Source organism: Citrus sinensis, chromosome 7, assembly GCF_022201045.2.
Source record: "Citrus sinensis cultivar Valencia sweet orange chromosome 7, DVS_A1.0, whole genome shotgun sequence".
NCBI lineage: Eukaryota > Viridiplantae > Streptophyta > Magnoliopsida > Sapindales > Rutaceae > Citrus > Citrus sinensis.
The window spans coordinates 12,299,078-12,324,975 of NC_068562.1; the positions used below are offsets into that span (position 1 = coordinate 12,299,078).

At 30.0% G+C, this 25,898-nt stretch overlaps 3 protein-coding genes across 5 annotated transcripts in view; 1 reads left to right on the forward strand and 2 right to left on the reverse strand.

Annotated features, from left to right (window-relative positions):
- Positions 1-25,898, reverse strand: part of LOC127903801 (protein FAR1-RELATED SEQUENCE 6-like) — a 53,750-nt gene that overhangs the window by 22,413 nt on the left and 5,439 nt on the right. The gene's annotated exons all lie outside the window — the stretch shown is intronic.
- LOC112495979 (uncharacterized) overlaps positions 1-25,898 on the reverse strand; it is a 43,863-nt gene that overhangs the window by 14,397 nt on the left and 3,568 nt on the right. The window lies entirely within an intron of this gene.
- LOC102613401 (probable disease resistance protein At5g63020) overlaps positions 6,286-25,898 on the forward strand; it is a 46,803-nt gene continuing 27,190 nt past the window's right edge. Inside the window, exon 1 of one of the 2 annotated variants that reach the window (XM_052444833.1) lies at positions 6,286-6,510. In XM_052444833.1, coding sequence (XP_052300793.1) covers positions 6,401-6,510 — 110 coding nt within the window. In that variant the 5' untranslated portion in view covers positions 6,286-6,400. Of the gene's footprint in view, positions 6,511-23,118; positions 23,410-25,898 lie in introns of those variants that run through there. The other variant, XM_052444834.1, reaches the window with a different exon arrangement.

Genomic DNA, 25,898 nt, shown 5'->3' on the forward strand with positions numbered 1-25,898 from the left:
TTTCTAGATACCAAGCATTTTCCAATAAATTTTTACTAAAAACTTAGCAAGCCCTTGAAACTTTGGTCAAAATTATTGTTATTATTACTTTTAGAGGAAAAACTTTTATTAAAACCTCATTAACACAATTCTTAATTAAAATTATAAGTTTGTGTTGGTGTAAGGATTTGCAGGAGCAATTACTGCCTAGCCAAGTGTCAAAAGCACAAAATAAATCAAGAGAAAGTAGACATGAATTAGGATCCAATGAAATTTAAATCCCGGAGAAAAGAAATAATCATGCAGATTATCAAGATTTCAATAAGGGATATTGATATCCTATTTTGATTAATAATATCCTTTTACTGTGTTAACTCAAAAAATATGTATATTCTAATATTTTACAATAAATAGAAATCTAATATTAAAATAAATGTGATATATATATATATATATTAAATAATTTAAATATAAAAAATATTTTAATGTTTTACAATCTACTACACATATTTTATTAAGTTAATATAATTTTTCAAATAAATAGGGACATAATATTAAAATAAATTTATAAAAATTTAAATTATTTTGAATTTAAAATAATTTTAATATTATTAATATGTTAGATATGTTTGATTAATTATAAAAATTATTTACGCAAATTTTTTTAATATTTTCAGTAGATATAAATATATTACTTACATTTTGATTATTTAACTATTATTATTCTACAATTATTTATATAATGTTTGCACTTATTAGAATATATTTAAAGTCAAATCTTTTGCACTTCTACCTAGCTAGAATTATTGGACGCAGAGAAATAAGCATATATGCTTTATAACTTTAGAAATCGAATTATCTATACAAATTGATTTTAGCTGGAAAAAAAGTGAGCTGAATGATATAGGCGATTAGTGTGGTAATATTTCATAGAGTTAGACTATTGAATTTGGCACCCCTCCAATCTTCTCATGATTACCTTTTTGAGTTATTAATACACTTCTAATTTTTCGTTTAATTTTTTTTATTGTTATACTCAAAGTAGTATTGTGATATTTTATATTTCTTTTGCAATCTTATTATTATTTTACACAAAATTAAAAAGTTTTCTAGGTGATGAACTTTTGAGTTTTGAACATTAATCATTGGCTTAAATTTCATATATTTTACATTATAATTTGAAATTAAGTACGAAAATATTTAATAAATTATGAAAAGATTAACAGATTATTCTAAATTGATACAACTTATTTTAGTTAAATAAAAAGTAACAGGTAAAAAAAAAAAGGATTGGTTATGAAATTTGTTGGAAAAAAATCTGTGTGTGTTTAATTTTTATTTGTCCTTAATTGTAATTTATTTGAAGTGAGGTTTTATAAGGATAATGAAGGGGTGCCATAGTTTCACTCTATTTCATATGGAGAGAGAAGTAAAAGGTACACCTGAGGTTAATGGAAAGGACTTCGAAAGTTTCTTTTGATTATAATACTGTTTGTTCTAATTAACTTAAAAAATTTTACTTTAATATTTTATAATAAATTAAATTTTAATCTTAAAATAAGTATAATCATATATTTTAAAATAATCTTAAAATAAATACAATCATATATTTTAAAATAATCTTAAAATAAATACAATCATATATTTTAAAATAATCTTAAAATAAATACAATCATATATTTTAAAATAATCTTTATATTTAAAATTTATTTATTTGTACATATTTTATAATAAATATAACACATACTATTAAAATAATATATAAAAAATTAAAGTATTTTGAATATTATATAAAATAACTTTAAGATTCTTAATATGTAAGATATATTTTATTAATTTAAAATTCTATTTAAAATTTTATTAATTTAAAATTCTATTTAACCCAAAGATTTATTTAAGATAAATTAATAATCATATTTTTTAAATCATTTCAAATATTAAAAAATATTTTGATATTACTAGTCTATTAAATAGATTAAATATTTTTATTATTTTGTACTAATCAAAAGTTACAGCTCGAATGATATTATGAGAACAGAATTTTTATGTCTTTATTAAAAATTTGGGTTTGTATAATTATTTTTTCAAATGTTAGGGGCATAGCTGTCTTTTTACTTTTATATATGTGAACCGCGGTGGTGAAAAAGTGTGATTTAATATTAGTTATTTAAATAATATCTGAATTAAAGATGTACAGAGAAGAAATTTCGGTGGGCATTTTAGTCTTTTAACGATTATCATGATTAGGGATTAGGTCCTGCTCTTGAAACGTTGGTCAGAAAAGTTCTAAAATGCGTACATTATCTTTACTTTAAAAAAGTTATTTTATTTTATTACAAATTAATGCCGACAAGAAAAAGCAAGATCTTTAAAATTCCACAAACGTAATATTCCGCAAAAGATTATTGCACACAGAGAAATAAACATATATACTTTATAACTTTAGCAATCGATTCTTTTAGAGCTGGAAACAGAGATGATGATTATCATAAAGATGAAGAAAAGGGCAAAAAAATATTAATGATTAACGAAATCTCTATCCAAATTGATTTTAGCAGGAAAAAAGTGAGCTAAATGATGTAGACGATTAGTGGTAATATTTCATAGAGTTAGACTATTGGCACCCTTCCAATCTTCTCACGAATCCTCTTTTTGAGTTATATTTATTTTATTTTTAAAATATCTTTTTTCTCTTTTACTACACTTCTAATTTTTCATTTAATTTTTTTATTGTTAAACTCAAAGTAGTATTGTGATATTTTTAATTTCTTTTGCAATCTTATTATTACTCTGCATATAAATTAAAAAGTTTTTTAGGTGATGAATTTTTGAATGTTAATCATTAGCTTAAATTTCACATATTTTACATTACAATTTGAAATTTAATATGAAAATATTTAATCAATAAGAATTATGAAAAGATTAATAAATTATTCTAAATTTATACAACTTATTTTAGTTAGATCAGAAGTAGCAGGTTAACAAAAGAAAGGATTGGTTATGAAATTTGTTGGAAAAAAATCTATGTGTGTTTAATTTTTATTCGTTGTTAACTCTAATTAAGTAGGTTAAATATTTTTGTTATTTTTTACTTATCAAAAAATTTAAGATCAATATTTTTAGTTACCATTCGAAGGATATTATGACAAAAACAGAATTTTCACTTCTTTGTTAAAAATTTGGGGGTTTGTGTAACTATTTTTTCAAATGTTAGGGGCATATCTGTCTTTTTACTCTATATATATGAACCATGGTGGTGAAAAAGCGTGATTTAATGTTATTTATTTAAATAATATCTCAATTAAAAATGTAAGGAGAAGAAATTTCGGTGGGCATTTTAGTCTTTTAACGATTATCATGGTTAGGCCCTGGTCTTGAAACGTTGGTCAGAAAAGTTCTAAAATGCGTTCATTTGTCTTTACGCCAACAATAAAAAGCAAGATCTTAGTGTCCCACAAAAGCAAATCGTAATATTCCGCAATGGAGTTAGATCCGCAAAAGCAAACAAATTCTTTTATTAAACTACAAATTAAAGTGGAATCATTTACTAAACAACAAATTAAATTTGAAATATTTAAATAGTCGTGCGTTAGACGATTAGAGACTCTTATTAAAGGCAAGTACAAAGTAGTGAAGAATCGAATATTTCTATTGTCTAGTCTTTTTTTAAAAAAAATTTTCTTTTATTATTTTTCAGAATATGTTTTGGTGATTACTATTGGGTTATTATTCAGAGTTATTGTTATCTTCCGGGGCAGTTTCTGTTCATCGAATTCGTTAATAAAATTTTAAAACTCTTATTGAAAGAATGTTTTTCCGTTATCTTTTTTATAATCTAATTTTAAGTGTAAGAAGTAGTCATTTTAGAATTTGGGTCTTGAATCGAATTTCAATGCATGAATTAATATTTAAAAAAAATTTACTACATGCAGTTTAGGTTACAAACTATTTTTTGCAAAGTTGACTATGAAATTGGAGAAATTAAGTAATTTATAATGTTTGCAAAGAAAGAGACCAACATACTTCCAATTACACTATATCTCAATTATCATAATGTTAAGATTAAACTAACTTAAAATAAAATTTATTTAAAAAGTTTATCAAACGCAGTCTAATTTTATTAACTTGAAGAGATAATAGTTATAGAAATTATTATTCTAACTTAATTAGTAAAAGTGGTATAAAGGTTAAGTGTGCACTAAATCTATTTAAATTTTTTTCCAGTATAACTAACAGAGGTCATTACTAGAATTATATTACTAGTCTATTAGATAGAAAAAATTATTTATATTGTTTTATATTTATTAAAAAAATTTAAAGTCAATCTTTTTAATTACTATTTAAAGGATATTATAATTAAAAAAATTTTAATGTCTTCATTAAAAATTTAAAATTTTATATGACCGTTATCTAAATATTTAAAGTGTAACTGTCATTTTCTCATATATATATATAATTTCATCAACCCCTTATACTTTATGTTATTTATATTTTATTCATGAATATTATAAATTTTTTGAAATATAAAATTTCGTTTAACCCTTTATACTCAATTTTATTTTATTAAAACCCTAGAGTATGAATTCGTCCCTATAATATTAAATTCTCAAAATAACTTCCATTTAATTAAAAAATATAATTATTATTAAATGAATTATAATTATTATTATTATGTTATTATAATCATAAAAAGCGAGATCATATTCCACAAAAGCATAAGTGACAAAACAACCAACTGGATTCTTTTATTAATCAACAAATTGTATAGTCTTTTTCAAATTGTTATAAATTGGTGGCCCCTACAATCCTCAATAATTGTACCGAAATTCACAAGTTGGTGGGCCCTACAATTCTGTTCCGATAATTTAACTGTGCAAGTGCTCATTCACAATCTTCCAGGTCATGCTCTTAACAATTGTTTTTTCTTTTCTGCACGCCCTTTCATGCTCTTAATAATTGAAGAGCATACTTTTCAAATGTGAAGCCGCATCTAATGTCGCTAATTTAATTTGGGATTAAATTACGGGACTATTATATTGCAGTGTGCACTAATTTTTATGTTTATCTAAACTCTTCAAATTTAAAACATATTATGGCATAAATAAGAATGTAACAATAACAAAAGAGTAAGAAAGTGTAGAGAAAATCTTGCAGAAATATAAATAATATTTATTTTTAAAATAATATTAATATTTAAAATAATTTTTAATATTTTATGGTCCATTAGATATATTTTATTATATTAAAATAAATTTTATAATAAATAAAAACATACTATTAAAATGAATATATATAGAAAATTTAGAGTATTTTAAGTATTATATAAAATAATTTTAATAAAATATGTGAGATATTCATATTTTATTAATTTAAGATACCATTTAACCTAAAGATTTATTTATGATAAATTAATAATTATATTTTTGAAATTACTTCAAATATTAAAAAAATTAATATTACTAATATATTAGATAGATTAAATTATATATATTATTTTTACTTATTAAAAAAATTTTAAAATTATTTTTAATTACTATTCAAAAAACGTATTCAAAAAACATAATGATAAAAAAATCTTAACATCTTTATTAAAAAATTAAAAACTTATATGATAAATTCTCTAAATATTTACGGTATATGTGAACCACGGTGGATAAGCTTTATTTAATATTATTGATTTAAATAATATGTCAATTAAAAATGTACAGAGAAGAAATTTCGGTGGGTATTTTAGTCTTTTAAGCAATTATCATGATCAGATCAGCCTTTAGCCTTCAAACGTCGGTCAGAAAAGTTTTAAAATTAATGCTAAATTGTTTTTCACTTTTAACGTTGGTGGCCTTGAAATTGCTTGTATTTTATTAAAAATTAATGCTAACAAGAAAAAGCTAGGTCATATTCCACAAAATCAAAAGTGACAAAACAACCAGCTGGTTTCTTTTACTAAACTACAAATTAAAATAAATTTTTTCGATAAATTACAAATTAAAGTGGATTCTTTTGAATACAAATGGGACAGACGATTAGGCTCTTTTTATTAGAGGCAAGTAAAAACTAGTCAAGAATCGAACAGTCTTTTTCCAATTCTTGTTTTATTATTTTTCAAAACTAGTTTTTGGTAATTACAACCGGGTCATTAATCATTATTCAGAGTTACTGTTATCTTCGGGGGCAGTGGGTAAAAGATAATTACTAACTGTTTTTCCTTCAAAAGTTAGCGGCTCATGTTTGCAAGTGTGAATGTGCGATGCTCTTTTCTTAAAGGCCATTACAGTGGGGCCCGAATCAGACGTGCCTAAATCTTTTTAAAATTTTTGCCGTATAACGAACAGAGGTCATTACTAAAATTTCTCTTCCACAGCCTACAGCAGCTTCAGTTTATCAAACTCCATCAATTTTCTTTCTTAACAAAATTCCAAAGATGTGTAGCATTTTTCAGATCACATGCGATGGTGCTCTTTTCAATCGTTGCTTGGATTGCTTTCTTGGAAAAGCAGCATACATACGTAACCTCCAAGATAATCTTGATGCCTTGGACACTGAACTGGGAAGACTAATCGCTAAAAAGAACGATGTGATGAGGAGGGTTGTCGACGCTGAACGACAACAAATGAGAAGGCTGGACGGAGTGCAAGTGTGGGTTTCGAGGGTGGATGCTGTTAAAACTGGAGCCGATGAACTTATCACAGACGGCTCTGAAGAAATTGGCAAATTATGTGTTGGAGGCTACTGTTCCAAGAACTGCAGGTCAAGCTACAAATTCGGAAAACAAGTGGCTAAAAAGCTACAAGATGTGAAGACTTTAATCGCCGAGGGAGTTTTTGAGGCGGTGGCCACTGAGGTGGTGCCCGAGAGAGCTCCGGAACCTGTAGCAGATAAAAGACCCACTGAGCCAACAATAGTAGGCTTGCAATCACAGCTTGAACAAGTTTGGAGATGTCTTGTAGAAGAATCAGTGGGAATCATTGGCCTATATGGTATGGGCGGTGTTGGTAAAACCACACTATTGACCCATATCAACAATAAATTTCTTGAGAGTCCCACAAACTTTGATTGTGTGATTTGGGTCGTAGTTTCAAAAGACCTGCGACTTGAAAAAATTCAAGAAGATATTGGGAAGAAGATAGGTCTGTCTGATGATTCATGGAAGAATAAAAGTTTTGAAGAGAAAGCTGTGGACATCCTGCCGAGATTAGGAGAGAAGAGATTTGTATTGTTGTTAGATGATTTATGGGTGCGGGTTGATTTAACAGAAGTGGGCGTTCCACTTCCCAGCGCACAAAATACTACCTCAAAAGTCGTATTCACAACCCGTTCCATTGGTGTTTGTGGCAGCATGAGAGCTAGGCCGGTTAAAGTGGCATGCCTATCAGAAAAGCAAGCTTGGGAACTGTTCCGCGAAAATGTTGGGGAAGAAACTCTTGAGAGTGATCATGAGATCGTTGAGCTAGCCCAAACTGTGGCCAAAGAGTGTGGTGGTTTGCCACTCGCACTTATTACTATTGGTCGAGCTATGGCCTTCAAAAAGACAGCCGAGGAGTGGAGTCATGCAATTGATGTGCTAAGAACATCAGCTTCTGAGTTTGCAGGTTTGGGAGAGAAGGTGTATCGTCTTTTAAAGTTTAGCTATGATAGTTTGCAGAATGAGACCATTAGATCTTGTTTCTTATATTGTTGTTTATATCCCGAGGATTATGGCATTCTTAAATGGGACTTGATTGATTGTTGGATTGGTGAGGGATTCTTGGAGGAATCTGACAGGTTTAGTGCAGAAAACCAAGGATACTACATTGTGGGCACTCTTGTTCGTGCATGTTTGCTAGAAGAGATGGAAGATGATAAAGTAAAAATGCATGACGTTGTTCGTGATATGGCTTTATGGATAGCTTGTGAAATTGAGAAGGAGAAGAGAAACTTTTTGGTTTGTGCAGGTGCTCGATTAGAAGAGGCACCGGGTGTTAAAGAATGGGAAAATGTGAGAAGATTGTCATTGATGCAAAACCAAATTGAAACTGTGTCAGAGATTCCCGCATGCCCTCATCTCCATACTCTATTTCTTGCCTCTAATAGGAATTTCAGGATGATCACGGATGGCTTCTTTCAATTTATGCCTTCTCTCAAAGTTTTGAAGATGTCACGCTGTGGGCAATTCGAAGGTTTTCAATTACCTGTTGGGATGTCAGAGTTGGGTTCATCACTAGAACTTCTTGATATTTCACATACCACCATAAGAGAGTTACCCGAAGAGTTAAAGTTGCTGGTAAATCTGAAATGTTTGAATTTGAGGTGGACAGGTGCGTTAATTAGAATTCCACGGGGACTAATATCAAAATTTTCAAGGTTACGTGTGTTGAGAATGTTGGGTACTGGCGGGTTCATTTTTTATGAAGCACCAGAAGACAGCGTTTTATTTGGTGGGGGTGAAGTTTTGATACAGGAATTGCTCGGTTTGAAATATTTAGAGGTATTGGAGTTGACCTTGGGAAGTTATCATGCTCTCCAAATTCTTTTGAGCTCAAATAAGTTAAAAAGTTGTATTCGATCTCTTTACCTCTATTTGACCGGAGATAAAAAGTCGATTATTGATGCTACGGCTTTCACAGACCTAAACCACCTCAATGAATTATGGATTGATAATGGAATTGAGTTGGAAGAATTGAAGATTGATTATACGGAGATAGTACGAAAAAGGCGGGAACCTTTTGTTTTCCACAGCCTTCACCTTGTTACGATATATAGTTGCCATAAATTGAAAGATTCGACATTCCTCGCTTTTGCTCCAAACCTCAAGTCTCTTTCGCTATTCAAATGCCGTGCTATGGAAGAAATAATCAGCGTCGGAAAAATTGCTGAGAATCCTGAGATGATGGGACATATAAGCCCTTTTGAAAATCTCAAAAGTCTTGATCTATCATATTTGCCGGAGTTGAAGAGCATTTTCTGGAAGCCATTGCCTTTCACTCATCTCAAAGAAATGGGGGTAAGAGCATGTGATCAGCTTAGAAAGCTTCCACTCGATTCCAACAGTGCAAAAGAGCGTAAATTTGTAATTCGTGGAGAAGAAGACTGGTGGAACCGACTTCAATGGGAGGATGAAGCCACTCAAATTGCTTTTCGTTCCTGTTTCCAACCTGATTCCTGAGCGGTGGTCGCAAAATTTGATTTCTGGTGAGTGCGTTTGTCTTTTAAAAGAAGAATTTAAAAGAAATTTATTCTTGACGTTTTCTTCACTGTTTTTATTTCAGTCTCTCTCTCTCTCTTTTTGTCTTCTGCTAATCACAATTAAATGTTGAATTAATGGAATTAATGCTTCATAAATTTGCCGGCACTGCCATTACTTTTTTTTTTTTTAATACAAATTGATACTTTATTTATATCTTCTTAGCGATTTAATTTCCTGTCAATTGACGAACGAGAAGAACATATGACTTGAACCAATGCTCGCATAAACTTGCTGTAAAAAGATATAATCTCACTGAAATGCACACGCCTAGAATGAATAGAATTAAAACAGGGAAAATATTAAGTATATTAGCCCTCTTTACCGAAAATCAAATGACAATAAATTTTTTGAAGTTTTGATTTTCTATGGTCAATTCCACCTTTTGCAATTTCTTCTGTTCTAACAAAAACCAATTTCTTTGTTCAAGTATTTTCGTTTGGGTATTAATAATTCTCCACCGAAAGAGTGAACTCTTGCTCAAGGGATCTCTAATCAATAGCCGGAAGGGCGCCGAGACCTGATCGGACCTAGGCCCAAGTTTGGTCTTAAAGCCTGGGCTTGAGCCTGGCAATTAAATTAAAACAGTAATTGATTTCTTGAATGAATTGTCGTGTAATTGATTTATGGGGGATGACACATCAACATACTTGAAAATACACTAATCTCAGCATCATCCGTTAATAACTTTTAGATTTATGGGCAATCAATAGTTAAATTAGTTGTCATTAATACTAAATAATTTTTACTTTTTTTGTCTCTTCTAGAGGATCTTCTAGAAAAATGCATCCACAATTAAATTTAATACTTTACATAATAAAGAAAGCATAAATGTTAAATTTAAGAAACTGCATTGTATTTCAGCTGAAGTTGACTTTAATATTTAGGGTAGAAAAAAATTAAATCCTTAATGTGTTTAATTTCTATCACTTGTGTCATTAAAATTTTCTAGTCACCCTAACCAATTACATCTCAACCCACTTTTTTTTGGATGATTTTATTTTTACACTATTATTTTCAACATTTTTTTTTCCTTTTAACACCAACATTAGTGTATGTTACGTAACATAATCCATATTTGGATAATTTGAAATTTGTTTGTGTTTTATCTCAAAATAGAGCTTCAATCAATTTGTACCTCATAAATTCACAATATCTGGCATATTGTCAAATGTGCTTATCCTTTTGCTTGACATGTCATTTTAAAATTGTCATTCAATGTCAAAAAATCACATCAACTAATGGCCGACTACTTTAATTTGAAAGCATGCGTGCGATCGCCAATAATTATAACTTAATTGTTATATTGAAATTTTTTTCTTTATAATTTAAGTTTAATACTGCTACATGTGTGGCACATAAGTTGGAAAATATAACATAAAATTTGAAAAATGTGTAGTTTTCGTTCCTTTTTTTTCTAAAAAAATGGGAAAAAAGAATGTAATTTTGTTTAAATTACTGTTGTCATAACAATTATTATTTTATTGATTAATTGGCAGAGAATCGTAATGGTTTCGCATGGTTGTTAAAACATTGGAAAGTCCACTACATCATCGGTTAATAACTTTCAGATTTATGGTTAATTAATAGCTGAGATTTATTATCATTAATGCTAAATATTTTTTCTCTCTCCTGGAGGATCATCCACAGGCAGGTGCTTCCTGACGATGACAAAATTTTGGGCAGGCAGGTGCTTCCTGACTTTCACACGGTAATTCTCAAATTCTGATTTCACCATATTTTAATTACTGATTAGCATATATTCAAGTGCTCTCCATTATAATGGAAGCCGCCGCCTCACTCGTAATTCCAAACTTTATCTTTTTTTCCTTTTTTAAATTAATGCAAGTAGCCGCTGTCCTTTCTATTAATTAATTAATTCGGCCGCCCACATTTCTTTTCCTAATGTCTTCTACTGTCGAGTTTATTTTATTTTCTCTTTATTATTAAAATATACTTATAATAATAAAAAAATAAAAATTAACATATCAAAATATAATTTAACAGAAAATTAAGATAAAAAATTAAAAATAAATAAATTATGAGCATATCAATCAATAAATGAAAAATAATAATTTTTATTTTTATTAAATATAAATTTTTCAGTATTAATCAATTATCTGAATAAATAAAATCATTTAAAAATAAATAAATAAATTATTCTTAAAAAAAAAAAAAAAACTTTTTATAACACTCACTATGCTGGTTGTAGGGTTGACGCTTTGGGTACTGAAGCTAGTAACTTCTACAAGTAGTCTTAAGTTGACTGGCAACAACTATATTGGCATTTAGAAATAATGTACTGCAACCATATTGGCATGTTCAAATGTTCTTATTATTGTATTGGTGTGTCAATATTATCTCTAACGGTTTTATAAATAAAAAAATAATCTAAATTTATAATTTAACATAAAATAAAATAATTGGTAGAAAAACAATTATGGTTCATTTACTTATCAGTAATCAGAATAGACTGAAATCGAAATGAGTTGTATTACTGTTGATGTGTTTATGTTGTACTCGAATCGAAATGAATTATTTTAAATTACTAAAATATCCTTGGTCTGTTATTCTAATTATTATTATTATTTAATATTTATTATAATATTTTTCATATCATTAAAAAAAAATAATAATGATGATAATATTCTCATTATTGTTTGTTACATTATTATTATTCAAAAAAATTATTGTTAATAACAATAATTACTTTATTTCAATAATAATAATGATAAAATTAATAATAATAAACATGACAACAACAATAATTATTTATTATGCCAAAAAATAACAATAATAATAAGAATAATAATCATCATCATTTTTTTGCCAAAGAAGCATTATCATCATCATTTCAAAAAAAAAATCATCATCATCATCATCATTTTTGTAGTGGCTACCTATCGGCTGCTGCTTTCATGTGAGATTGACTTGCGACGCTTCAACGGCTATTATTTCTGACAATGTCAGGTGTTGCTATTTCAATTTAGGAAGAAGTTGTTTCGGTGTGCTAGCGATGGGAGATGTTGTGGCTGCGATTCGGGGAGCTACTAGTTTATTGCACTAATAACGGCAGGTGCTGTTGCTTGATGCGAGGTCCATGGCCAGTTGTCAGCAGTTCGACTTTGGTATGGGTGCTGCTGGTTCGATTTTAGGTGTTGTCCAATTTCATTTTCAGGATTTTAATTTTATTTTTCTTTTATATTTTCATTAATTAATCAGGGTAAAATTGGATTTTAGAATTTAGAATGAAGGTAATTTTGTTAATAATGGAAATGAGATTCTGATTGTCGAGAATGAGCTTACACAAACAACTATAAATTAAGTGAAAACAAAACACTTTTTCTCTTTGTGTGATTAAAACATGATATGTACCATAAATAAATAAGTAAAAAATAAATCAACACAATCTAAAACAGTAAACAAATTACAAGAGGCACAGATTTTTATGTGAAACACCGAAAATGGAAAAAACCACAGCATCTTAGTTTGATATAATCTTCTACTATATTAATGGGATTATAGCACAAATTCTTTCCTATATAACACTAGAGATTAACAACATCAAGAATCTCAATAATCTTGACTTACAATACAGCCTAATATTTGTCTCTCTAATAAGTAGATATCTAAAATAACAGTCTCTAATAAGTATGTATCTAAAATAATAGTCAACAAGAGGATAAAACAAAAATTAAGATTAGTAGGATGTGTATAAGGTGATGCTATCAATTTATCTTCTAAATTTGAGAAAAATAGTTAAATTCACTTTTTCGATTGTCCGACCAAAAATGGAAACCCTTGCCCCAAAACCAAAGGAATCACCATTATGTTTTTCTCTCTCTCTCTCTCTATCTCGTTCTTTTCTTCTTCTTTTCTTAATGTTAGCCATCACTTGCTTTTATTCTTTATAGCATTCAAAAAGCTACTTTTAATGGTAAATTTCATTTAAGTCTGCAACTTAGTGATAATTGCACACCAAACAATCCTTACATAGTGTTTTGGGCCCTCAAATGAGATGAATACAACAAATCTCCCCCTTTAAATCATGTGGGGGGCACCGCAAGCCCGCTATTTGCATATAGCTTTTCAGCTTCTCCTTGAATAATGACTTTGTCATCATACATAATCCATTCTTCGTTGTGTAAATCTTCTCAAGCTGTAACTGTTCCTTCTCAAGCTGTAATTATTCCTTCTCAAGCACGTCTCGTATCTAATGATACCTTACATCAATATGCTTAGATTTCGAATAGTATAACAGCACTCTGACTATCGTAGTACATAACATAGCTGTCTTGTTTTACACCCAGCTCTTGTAGGAAATTCTTCGTCCACAATATTTTTTTGCAACCTTCAATAATTGTAATATCATTTGCTTTAGTGGTAGAAAAGGCAACTTATTACTAAAGTTTAGATTGCGATGAGACTGTTCCCCCTGCAAAAGTGAGCAAACATCCTAGTAGGAATTTTTCGGAATCAACAGCTCCTGCCATATCTACACACTTGTAACACAGGTTTGTCACCACCAAAATATAAACATGCTCTGGAAATGCATCTAAGATATCTGAGAATTTTTCACTGTTGTCCAGTGCTCTTTACCGAGGTTGAAGAGAAACCACTGACTACACTAACTGTATAGGCAATATTTGGTCTTGTACAAATTATGGCGTACAATAAACTGCCAACTGCTGAAGCATAAGGAACTCCTCTCATGGAGAAATGGGTTTTACTCTTGAGATTTTTGGGACCATGAAGAATAAAGATGTAATTTCTTATACTGCCATTGTTTCGGGATATATAAATAGAGAACAAGTCGATATAGCTCGACAGTGTTTTGATCAGATGCCAGAACGAGATTATGTCTTATGGACTACCATGATTGATGGGTACCTTCGAGTGAATAGGTTCAGAGAGGCTTTGACACTTTTTCAGGAGATACAAACTTCAAATATAATGGGAGACGAGTTTACCATTGTTAGCATTCTTACAGCTCGTGCGAATCTGGGGGCACTAGAACTGGGAGAATGGATAAAGACTTATATTGACAAAAACAAAGTCAAGAATGATATATTTGCGGGGAATGCTTTGATAGACATGTACTGTAAATGTACTGTAAATGCGGAGATGTTGAGAAAGCTCAAAAGGTATTCAGGAAGATGCTTTGAAAGGTCAAATTCACATGGACGACCATGATTGTTGGCCTTGCCATCAGTGGAAATGGTGATAAAGCTCTTGATATGTTTTCCCAAATGCTCAGGGCTTCGATCAAACCAGATGAGGTAGCTTATGTTGGTGTTCTGTCTGCCCGTACTCACAATGGTAACGAAACTTTTGTGATAAATAGTTGCAACTTAAGGTGAGAACTGGAGGAAGGGAAATAGATTGAAGTTGTTCAATCATCAGTAGTTGCTACTTGGTTTTAAGTTGTTCAATCATCGGTCGTCTCTATTTGGTTTTCTCCAATATCTCATCTTCAATTTTGACTCAGATTGTATCTTACCACTAGTAATTACATAGACTTGCTGCCAAAGGTAAGAATGGGAATAAATTAAATAGATTATGTCGAAAACGAAATAAATTTACTATTGTTCTGTTCATTCTATTTGTTTCCTACAAAATATTTCTCCTGCCTAAAATTTTTTGAATCAGTAAGTTTTTACCTTATGGATGAATTGTGTTGAGAGTAATTCCATTTCTCAGTCTCTTTATGTTTCAATGAAGACGTAAAACTTGTGTTCTAGTGCACCAACGTTTATGCTTCTTACAATTTGACTTTAATTTACTTTGTAAAATTTTTGTCAAAAAGTACTAAAAAGTAGTGCACCAAACACCAACTTTATTACAGAGAGGACTTTAGTTAAATTTTAAGAAAACACTCAAAAGAAAGAGTTGTAAATTATTATAAAAATATTTCACATAAATAAAAGCCATCCCATGCTGCAAAGATCTTGCTATAATCACCAAAAACTATCGGGAGCTTTTAGGGTTTCCATAAAAATGCCATTTCGTTCCATGTATATGATTCTATAGTCTCACTGGCAAGTAAACCACAGCCCAACAGCACTGACTGTCCATGATGATTCACCCCAATGAACGAAACCAGCGTTGCATCATATCTTTCTGTCAAGCATGTAATATCAATTGATTTGAGCTATTAACATCATTTCCAAATACTCCATTGGCATCTACATTACCATTTCCCTCGGCATCAATGATAAGAGTTCGAAACAGTCTAATCTTTTGAACTTCTTCAGCACCATCTAAGAGCAATGTTCTTTTGGTTCCAATACCCATGTGCTTATGATATTTGTAAAATAATTATTTGTAAAATAATTAGTTCAATTTTGACATAATACGGAATAAACACAACCTGCCAATCTAAGTTACTATCTTTTCCCGTCATCAGGTACCTGTTTGAAAAATAATTATATACAATTTTATTTGCGTCGTCCCTCTAAAAATTTGGGACTCAAATGTTATTTCTAATTGCTAAAAGTACGAAATTGCCCCCTTTCTCTTCAGCTAAAGGAGTGCAAAGTCATCTGTATAATTGAATCTGCATCATCAGTTTCTATTGCTGGCTGGTGTTACTGCATGCTTACAGTTGCTTGACAAAGTGAGCCAGTTTTTTGTTTATTAATTTTTTTTCTTGTCGAGACAGTCACAAAGTATTACTTGTTCTATTTGAGAATGATGTGAATCAATTTTTCAATTATGCATTCTGTGGTAATTATTGTGAATTTAGTTTCATTTGTCTTGTCTCCTGCAAATTTTGAAGAAAATGCAGACATACAAATTTACAATATGTATTTGCGTTAGTATAAAAACAATTGTTAGATGATTAAAGCGATTTATTTTTTTTTTTACAGCATTTGATTGTATTAGTTAAAATCATTTTTTAAGGATAAAAATAAATAGAAAATTATTCTCATGTAGTGTGGAAATCTTTTCTAATTTCTTGTTGACTTGTACATTTATTTCAGAATTTCCATTCATTAATTCTACTGTTTTAATCTTTGACTTAGCTACCGTAGTTGACTTTTTATATCAAAGGCTTAAACAGCATGCATTTTTGAATTGACTGAGAATAATTTGGTGGACAAATTACTAGTAAAGGACTTCAAATGGTTGAATTGACTGTGGGTTTTTCATGCCCAAGTCACTCGTCACGTCGTTTCATCGAAACAAAGTGCCCGGTGCAAATGGTGTGATGTAAAACACCTTTTTAAATTGTCATTTTTTTTCCTTTGCTTTTGCTTTAATTTTCTAAATGCTCAACGCCATAAATCCATGTATTCTTAATTTTCGTTTGCTGTATTGATTCCCAACCCTCTATGTCACAAGGTTTTGAATGCCAGTAATTAAGTTAAATTAAACATATTTTAAGTCCTACTTTAAATTATTGAAAAATGTATTATGGTTGAACTGAATTTTAACTAAAAAATATATACAAAATAAAAGATTAATCATATCTTTTTATGAGGAAGGTCAGTCATCATTCTGACCACAGACACTTAAAATTAATTGAGTGGAATATTGCAAAATATATATAAACCATGCCAAAACTAGATGTTTGAGTAATGAAAACGAGAATTCATATGACTCAGAAATATGGTCGCTTTCCTTTTTCTGAAAGGCAAAAAAAAAGGGGGAACCAAAAAGGACCAAAATGAACAAAAATGGAAGGCGAAGGTAAGCAGACATGTTATATGTTTTACCTAAGATGCCAAATGCAACTCCCCATTGATGGTGATCGAACATTATGGCCATTTTCTTAGTAAACAAAAAATGAATTTTGAACACTCAACAACGAAACTTGAGCAGAAGATCAAGCAAGGGCCTCGATCTCAAAGAAGATACTATGAAACCCTACTTAATGGTTAAATAACTTTCATTCAGCTTTGGACCCTATTTCGTGATACGGAAAGACAAACCTTTCTTGGCCGGCAGTGTCCCAGATCTGGGCTTTGATGATCTAGAGGTTGATGGTGACAGTTCTGGTTTGGAACTCGACGCCAATGGTTTATTTCGATTCAAAGCAAAACTCATTCTTGGTGAATCTCGAAAGAATCTGAGACTTGCCCACGGCCGAGTCACCGATCACCACTACCTTGAATACATAGTCTATTTTGTCAGGAATCATATTCTCTCGTTGTTGATGACGATGATCGGTGCCATCACCACTCATTTCTTCGTTCATTCATTCTATGTCCATTGATCTTTTTGAATTATTGAAGACAAGTGGCTCACCGCTTTTAGTATTGGTAAAATTCAGATAATCTCTATTCCGAAATAATAATATTAAAAATATCTCTTAAATCATTATAAACTTCAAATCTATTTTAATTTTATTTAAAAGATAAAAGAAAAATAAGTTATGTTGGTGATTTTTTATTATCTTTTTAATAAAAATAGAATAAATTGATGTTTATAATTATTTAAAGTATTTTAAAGATTGCTATTTTATGAGAGAATAATATTTCATTTTTTTTTTCGTGTGAAAGACCGAAAAAGGACAAAGCAAGTTTCCCTAATTTTTATTTTATGTGAAATTGGTCATCTCATATACTTTACCCTTCAACACTCTAATTTTTTTGGTTATAATTTTATTATTTTTTCTCTTTTACACATGCATGTGAATTACTTTTCTTTAAGCTCCTGAATATTTAAGACAAATCATGGAAGAGATGAGAGTATAACAAGATGATCAAAATATGTAACAAAAAAATTTTAGAAGTGAAAAATATGTTAGAGTCGAAGTAAAACTCTGAGGTGATGTTTGATTTGAAGAAAATGGAGGAGAGAAAAAGAGTGGAATGGAGAGGAAAAGAGAGAAAAGGAGAGGAGAGGAGAGGAGAGTGAACTTTTTTTCTAATGTTTGGTTTGTCACATAAATATACAAAGAAAGGAAATCTCCAATTTTTTATTTAGACAATTTTAACCTTAATAAGTATTAAGCTTTCAATATTTATCATGTGTATAATTTAAAAAAAGTAAATGGTAGAAAGCGGTTTCTGATTCCGGCCACATCGCCGGCAATGGAAGGTACTTATCAGAACATCAAGAACCGGCCATCATTCCCTAGCCATCACTGCTGTAGGAACACTGCTAAAAAGCTGCCGATTGAACCGCGAAAAGTCGTGGAAATCGTTGCCTCAAATCGGTGAGTTTCGCCTTTTTCTGGTCATGCCGTCGCCTTGGCTTTGTCCATCAACGCTGCCACTTCCATTTCAACCATCCATAGCCACTATTAACCGCCAAATCGCCGCCGATCAGCGGGATCTGTGGAAGTTAAAAAGTTTCTAAAATTTTTTAATTGGATTTGAACAACATACAACCATTTTTTGATCTCAATAACGACATAGTAATGTTGATCGTTGGTCGGCAAGTCGAATGGTAGTGGCGGTGAGTAACACGCGCCAATGACATCGGCGGCGGCGGCGGCACTATCCGGCTACTGTTAAAATTAATATTTTATATTTGTAGATTAAATAAATTTATTTTATTAAACTTTTTAAATCATTATTTAAATTTAATTAATTTAAAATTATCTATGATGTTGAATTGATAAAATAAATTTATAAATAATAATTATGTGATTACATTAAATAAGTTAAAAAGTTGAAGGGTTATTTTTGGAAGATTTAGTTTCCAACACAAAGGGAATTTGAATTCTTCACTTCTTAGTGTGGAATTCAAATTCTATATTGTAATGGATATTAAATTCCAATAGAAATTAAATTCTTATAAGTTATGTCAAACCAAACAACGGAAATAAAAAAAAAGAATTTAAATTACTTTCCTTTCCTCCACCCTCTCCTTCCAACCAAATACATCCTGAAAATAGAGATATTGATTAATTTAGAAGAGATGCAAGCAAAAGATATTCCACAAAAAAAAAAAAGCAATATGTCCCTTTGGAGGGCAAACTTGTCAGTTTTAAAAAAGTACATGCTTTGGATTGATAGTTGTAGGATATTTGTTTTGTCACTATGTGTTAGTTGGAGAAGTCAAGCCTTGTGAAGAATGTTATGAAAGAGCAAAGGATATTCCTGATAGCTGATAGAGCTCTATTTGATTATGTATCCAATGAATGGATGTGTTGTTGGAAGATATTTGAGTGCATTAGTTCATATGTGTCTATCAATGTGATTTTAATGATTTTTCCACTTGTTTGTTGTAAAAGATTATTGTAAATTGAAATGAACTTGATGTTGTAATATTTTCTCCTTAGTAGAATTTCACCTAGTATGTATTTAGTTGTGTTGTCTATAATTTTGCATTCGAATAAGTTTCACCTAAAATATTAGCATGAGTAGTGGCCCTTGAAACTTTGGTCAAAATTATTGTTATTATTTCCGACTAGATGTAAATTTTTTATTAAATCTCGCTAACACAATTCTTAATTAAAAGTATAGGTTAGTGTTGGTGCAAGACTTGCCACACCAAATTCTGCCTAACTGTCAAAAGTGCAAAATAAATGAAGAGAAAGCACAAATACACGACTTGAATAAGGATACAACGAAACTTAAATTCAAGAGAAAATGATAGCTATATCTCAAGATTTGAAAAAACGGTCATGTAGATTTTTAAGATTTCAATAAGCGACTGAGATTCAAATAATATCCTTTAATTCTATTAACAAAAAACAAAGACTCAAATATTTTATGATAAATAAAAATATAATATTAAAATATATGTGATAATATACACATTTTAAATACTTTCAATCCAAAAAAATAGTTATGTTTTACAATCTATTAGACATATTTTATTAAATTAATATAAATTTTCTATAAAATAAGAATATAATATTAAAATAAATTCACAAAAATTTAAAGAATTTTGAATGTAAAATAATTTTAATATATCAATACGTGAGTTTTTTTATTAATATAAAATTTATTTAACTTTAAGATTTTTTAAAATCTTTACAATAAGTATAACTATATTATTTACATTTAAAAATATTTAAATATTATTAACCTACAATTATATTTGCATTTGTTAGAAATTTTTTAAGTCAAATATTTTGCACTTCTATATTATTAGAATTATTGCACAAAAAGAAAGAAACATACACCTTTAGAAATTGTTTTCTTTTAAAATAGAGATGATGATTAGTATAAGGATGAAAAAAAGGATAAAGAATATTAATGATTAACGAAATCTCTATACAAATTGATTTTAGTAGGAAAAGAGTGAGATGAATGATTTCTTTTACAGTTAGAAACATAGATGATGATTATTATAACGAAGAAAAAAAGATAAAGAATATTAATTATTAATGGAATCTCTATACAAATTGATTTTAGTAGGAAAAAAATGATTAAATGATTTAGAGTGCGTTTGGAATTGAGATTGGGCAGCCATAGATTTTAAGTTACAACACTGAAGTGTTTAGTAAATACTAGTTGCTGCAGATTGAAAGTTATGTTGATATGATTTTTCACATGTATCATAGAAAATATATTACATCTTTAATATTTTTTAAAAATTTATATTTGCTATATATTATTAATTTTTTTTTATAGTTATAACTTTTTTTCCACAACAGTTGTAGCTTAAAAGTCACAGCACCTCAATCTCAAACAAATCCTTAGACATTCATAGTGTGTTTATTTTTTGGATTGGTGAATCAAAATTATTGACAACGCTAACTTCATCTTCACTGTTCGCAATCCAACAGCAGCAATTGTCGCCAATAATGATATCTCCAATGATGATGACAATTATTATTATTATTTTTATTATTATTATTATTATTATTATTATTATTATTAATTAATTAATTAATTAATTAATTAATTAATTAATATATTAATGTTGATATTATTATTATTAAGATTAACAATAATTATTAGTAATACAATTTTTTGAATAAAAATAATCACAATAATTAAAATACAAATTAATAATTATGACAATAATTAATTAATGTCTTTTTAGTAATTTGTAATAATCTAACTCATTTTGGTTCTGATTATTACAGCTTAAGTAAACAAATTATTATGATTCCTATTCTCCTTTCCCATTTTAACTCACTTTGATTCCAGTCTATTCCGATTTCTATTTAATAAATGCACCATTAGTGCTAAAGTAATATTTCATACATAGAAAAATAAAAACTACGCCTAAGGTTAAGGGAAAAGACTTCAAAATTCTCTTTTGATCATAATACATTTTGTCCTAATTAACTTAAAGATTTTGAATCTAATATTTTATAATAAATAAAAATATATTCCTAAAATAAATATAATATCAATATTTAAAATATGTTTTAATATTTTACAATCTATCATACACATTTTATTATATTAAAGTAGATTTATAATAAATATATAAAAATTTAGAATATTTAGAATATTATATAAAATAATTTTAATATAATGCGTGATATATATTTTATTAATTTAAAATGTCATTTTACCTAAAAAATATGATAAATTAATAATTACATATTTGAAGTTATTTCAAATATTAAAAAAATTTAATATTATTAATCTTTTAGATAGATTAAATTATTTTTTATAAGAGAGATTAAATTATTTTAAAATGCCTTAATTGTTTTTACTTTTAACGTTACGGGCCTTTCTTTTATTTTATTGCAAATTAATGCTAACTAGAAAAACAAAAACAAAAGTGACAAACACAACCAGCTGGAATCTTTTATAAAACTACAAATTAAAATGGATTTTTTTTTTTTGTTGATAAATTACACATGAAAGTGGATTCTTTTGAATATAAGTGGGGTAGGCTCTTTTATTTTTTTTTTAATACCGTATAACAGGACTGTAGACTCTTTTATTAAGCACAAATATAGAGTTGTCGAGACAATTAGGGTCTTTTATTAAACTACAAATTGTATAGTCTTTTTTAAATTGTTCAGATATTTATAAATTGGTGGCCCCTACAATCCTCAATAATTGTACCGATATTCACAAGCTGGTGGCCCCTACAATCCTTAATAATTGTTTTTTTTTTTTTCTGCATTCCCTTTCATGCTCTTAATAATTAAAGAGCATACTTTTCAAATGTGGAGCCGCGGCTAATGTCGCTAATTTAATTTGGGATTAAATTAGGGGACTATTATATTGCAGTGTGCACTAATTTTTATGTTTATCTAAACTCCTTAAATTTAAGATATATTATGGCATAAATAAGAATATAACAATAGCAAAAGAGTTAGAAAGTGTAGAGAAGATCTTGCAGAAATATAAATAATATTTATTTTAAAATAATATCAATATTTAAAATAATTTTTAATATTTTATGATCCATTAGATATATTTTATTATATTAAAGTAAATTTTATAATAAATAAAAACATACTATTAAAATGAATATATAGAAAATTTAGAGTATTTTAAGTATTATATAAAATAATTTTAATAAAATATGTGAGATATTCATATTTTATTAATTTAAAATACCATTTAACCTAAAGATTTATTTATGATAAATTAATAATTATATTTTTGAAATTACTTCAAATATTAAAAAAATTAATATTACTAATCTATTAGATAGATTAAATTATATATATTATTTTCTATTTATTAAAAAATTTCAAATTATTTTTAATTACTATTCAAAAAATATGATGATAAAAAAATCTTAACATCTTTATTAAAAAATTAAAAACTTACATGATCAATTCTCTAAATATTTAGGGTATATGTGAACCACGGTGGACAGAGGTCATTACTAAAATTTCTCTTCCACAGGCAATTACAGCAGCTCCAGTTTATCAAACTCAACCAATTTTCTTTCTTAACAAAATTCCAAAGATGTGTAGCTTTTTTCAGATCACATGCGATGGTGCTTTTTTCAATCGTTGCTTGGATTGCTTTCTTGGAAAAGCAGCATACATACGTAACCTCCAAGATAATCTTGATGCCTTGGACACTGAACTGGGAAGACTAATCGCAGCAAAGAACGATGTGATGATTAGGGTTGTCAATGCTGAACGGCAATAAATGAGAAGGCTGGACGGAGTGCAAGTGTGGGTTTCGAGTGTGGATGCTGTTAAAACTGGAGCCGATGAACTTATCACAGACGGCTCTGAAGAAATTGGCAAATTATGTGTTGGAGGCTACTGTTCCAAGAACTGCAGGTCAAGCTACAATTTCGGAAAACAAGTGGCTAAAAAGCTACGAGATGTGGAGACTTTAATCGCCGAAGGAGTTTTTGAGGCGGTGGCTACCGAGGTGGTGGCTGACAGAGCTCCAGAGTCTGTAGCAGATGAAAGACCTACCGAGCGAAAAGTAGTAGGCTTGCAATCACAACTTGAACAAGTCTGGACGTGTCTTGTGGAAGAATCAGCGGGAATCATTGGCCTATACGGTATGGGCGGTGTTGGTAAAACCACACTATTGACCCATATCAACAATAAATTTCTCGAGAGTCCAACCAACTTTGATTGTGTGATTTGGGTAGTAGTTTCAAAAGACCTGCGACTTGAAAAACTTCAAGAAGATATTGGGAAAAAGATAGGTTTGGTTGGTGATTCATGGAAGAGTAGAAGTGCAGAGGAGAAAGCTCTCGACATCTTCCGGAGTCTAAGAGGGAAGAGAATTGTATTGTTGTTAGATGATATATGGGAGCGGGTTGATTTAACAAAAGTGGGCGTTCCACTTCCTGGACCACAAAATACTACCTCAAAAGTCGTATTCACAACCCGTTTCATCGATGTTTGTGGTAGCATGGAAGCTGACAGGAAGTTCCTAGTGGCGTGCTTATCAGAAAAGGATGCTTGGGAACTGTTTCGGGAAAAAGTTGGGGAAGAAACTCTTAAGAGTGATCATGATATCGCTGAGCTAGCCCAAATTGTGGCCAAAGAGTGTGTTGGTTTGCCACTCGCACTTATTACTATTGGTCGAGCTATGGCCTACAGAAAGAAAGCGGAGCAGTGGAGACGTGCAATTGAAGAGTTAAGAAGATCAGCTTCAGAGTTTGCAGGTTTGGGAAAAGAGGTGTATCCTCTTTTAAAGTTTAGCTATGATAGTTTGCAGAATGATACAATTAGATCTTGTTTCTTGTATTGTTGTTTATATTCTGAAGATTATGGCATTCTTAAATGGGACTTGATTGATTGTTGGATTGGTGAGGGATTTTTGGGGGAATCTGACAGGTTTGGTGCAGAAAACCAAGGATATGACATTTTGGACACTCTTGTTCGTGCATGTTTATTAGAAGAGGTGGAAGAAGATGAAGTAAAAATGCATGACGTTATTCGTGATATGGCTATATGGATAACCAGTGAAATTGAGAAGGAGAAGAGAAACTTTTTGGTTTGTGCAGGTGCTGGATTAGAAGAGGCACCGGATGTTAAAGAATGGGAAAATGTGAGAAGATTGTCATTGATGCAAAACCAAATTGAAACTCTGTTTGGGGTTCCCACATGCCCTCATCTCATCACTTTATTTATTGACTTTAATAGGGAGTTGAAGACTATCGCGGATGGCTTCTTCCGATGTGTGCCTTCTCTCAAAGTTTTGAAGATGTCAAACTGTGGAAAGCCTTAGAAAGGTTTGGAATTACCTTTGGGGATGTCAAAGTTGGGTTCACTACAACTTCTTGATATTTCACACACCTGCATACAAGAATTACCACAAGAATTAAAGTTGTTGGTAAATCTGAAATGTTTGAATTTGAGGCGGACAATTTGGTTAAATAAAATTTCATGGCAACTAATATCAAAATTTTCAAGGTTACGTGTGTTGAGAATGTTCGCTACTGGCTGGTTCAGTTTTCATGAAGCACCAGAAGACAGCGTTTTATTTGGTGGGGGTGAAGTTTTGATACAGGAATTGCTCGGTTTGAAATATTTAGAGGTATTGGAGTTGACCTTGGGAAGTTATCATGCTCTCCAAATTCTTTTGAGCTCAAATAAGTTAAAAAGTTGTATTCGATCTCTTTTCCTACAGTTGTTCAGAGATACAACGTCGATTATTGATGCTACGGCTTTCGCAGATCTAAACCACCTCAATCAATTATGTATTAGTAACGGTTCTGAGTTGGAAGAATTGAAGATTGATTATACGGAGATAGTACGAAAAAGGCGGGAACCTTTTGTTTTCCGCAGCCTTCAACGTGTTACCATAGAGGAGTGCCATAAATTGAAAGATTTGACATTCCTCGTTTTTGCTCCAAACCTCAAGTCTCTTTCGCTATACGATTGCGGTGCTATGGAAGAAATAATCAGCGTCGGAAAATTTGCTGAGACTCCTGAGATGATGGGACATATAAGCCCTTTTGAAAATCTCCAAATGCTTTATTTAATGGCATTGCCGGAGTTGAAGAGCGTCTACTGGAAGCCATTGCCTTTCACTCATCTGAAAGAAATGGAGGTACTTGGGTGTGATCAGCTTAAAAAGCTTCCACTCGATTCCAACAGTGCAAAAGAGCGTAAATTTGTAATTCTTGGAGACACACAGTGGTGGAACCGTCTTCAATGGGAGGATGAAGCCACTCAAATTGCTTTTCGTTCCTATTTCCAAACCTGATTCCTGAGCGGTGGTCGCAAAATTTGATTTCTGGTGAGTGCGTTTGTCTTTTAAAAGAAGAATTTAAAAGAAATTTATTCTTGTCGTTTTCTTCTCTGTTTTTATTTCAGTTTGTTTCTCTCTCTCTCTTTTTGTCTTCTGCAAATCACAATTAAATGTTGAATTAATGGAATTAATGCTTCATAAATTTG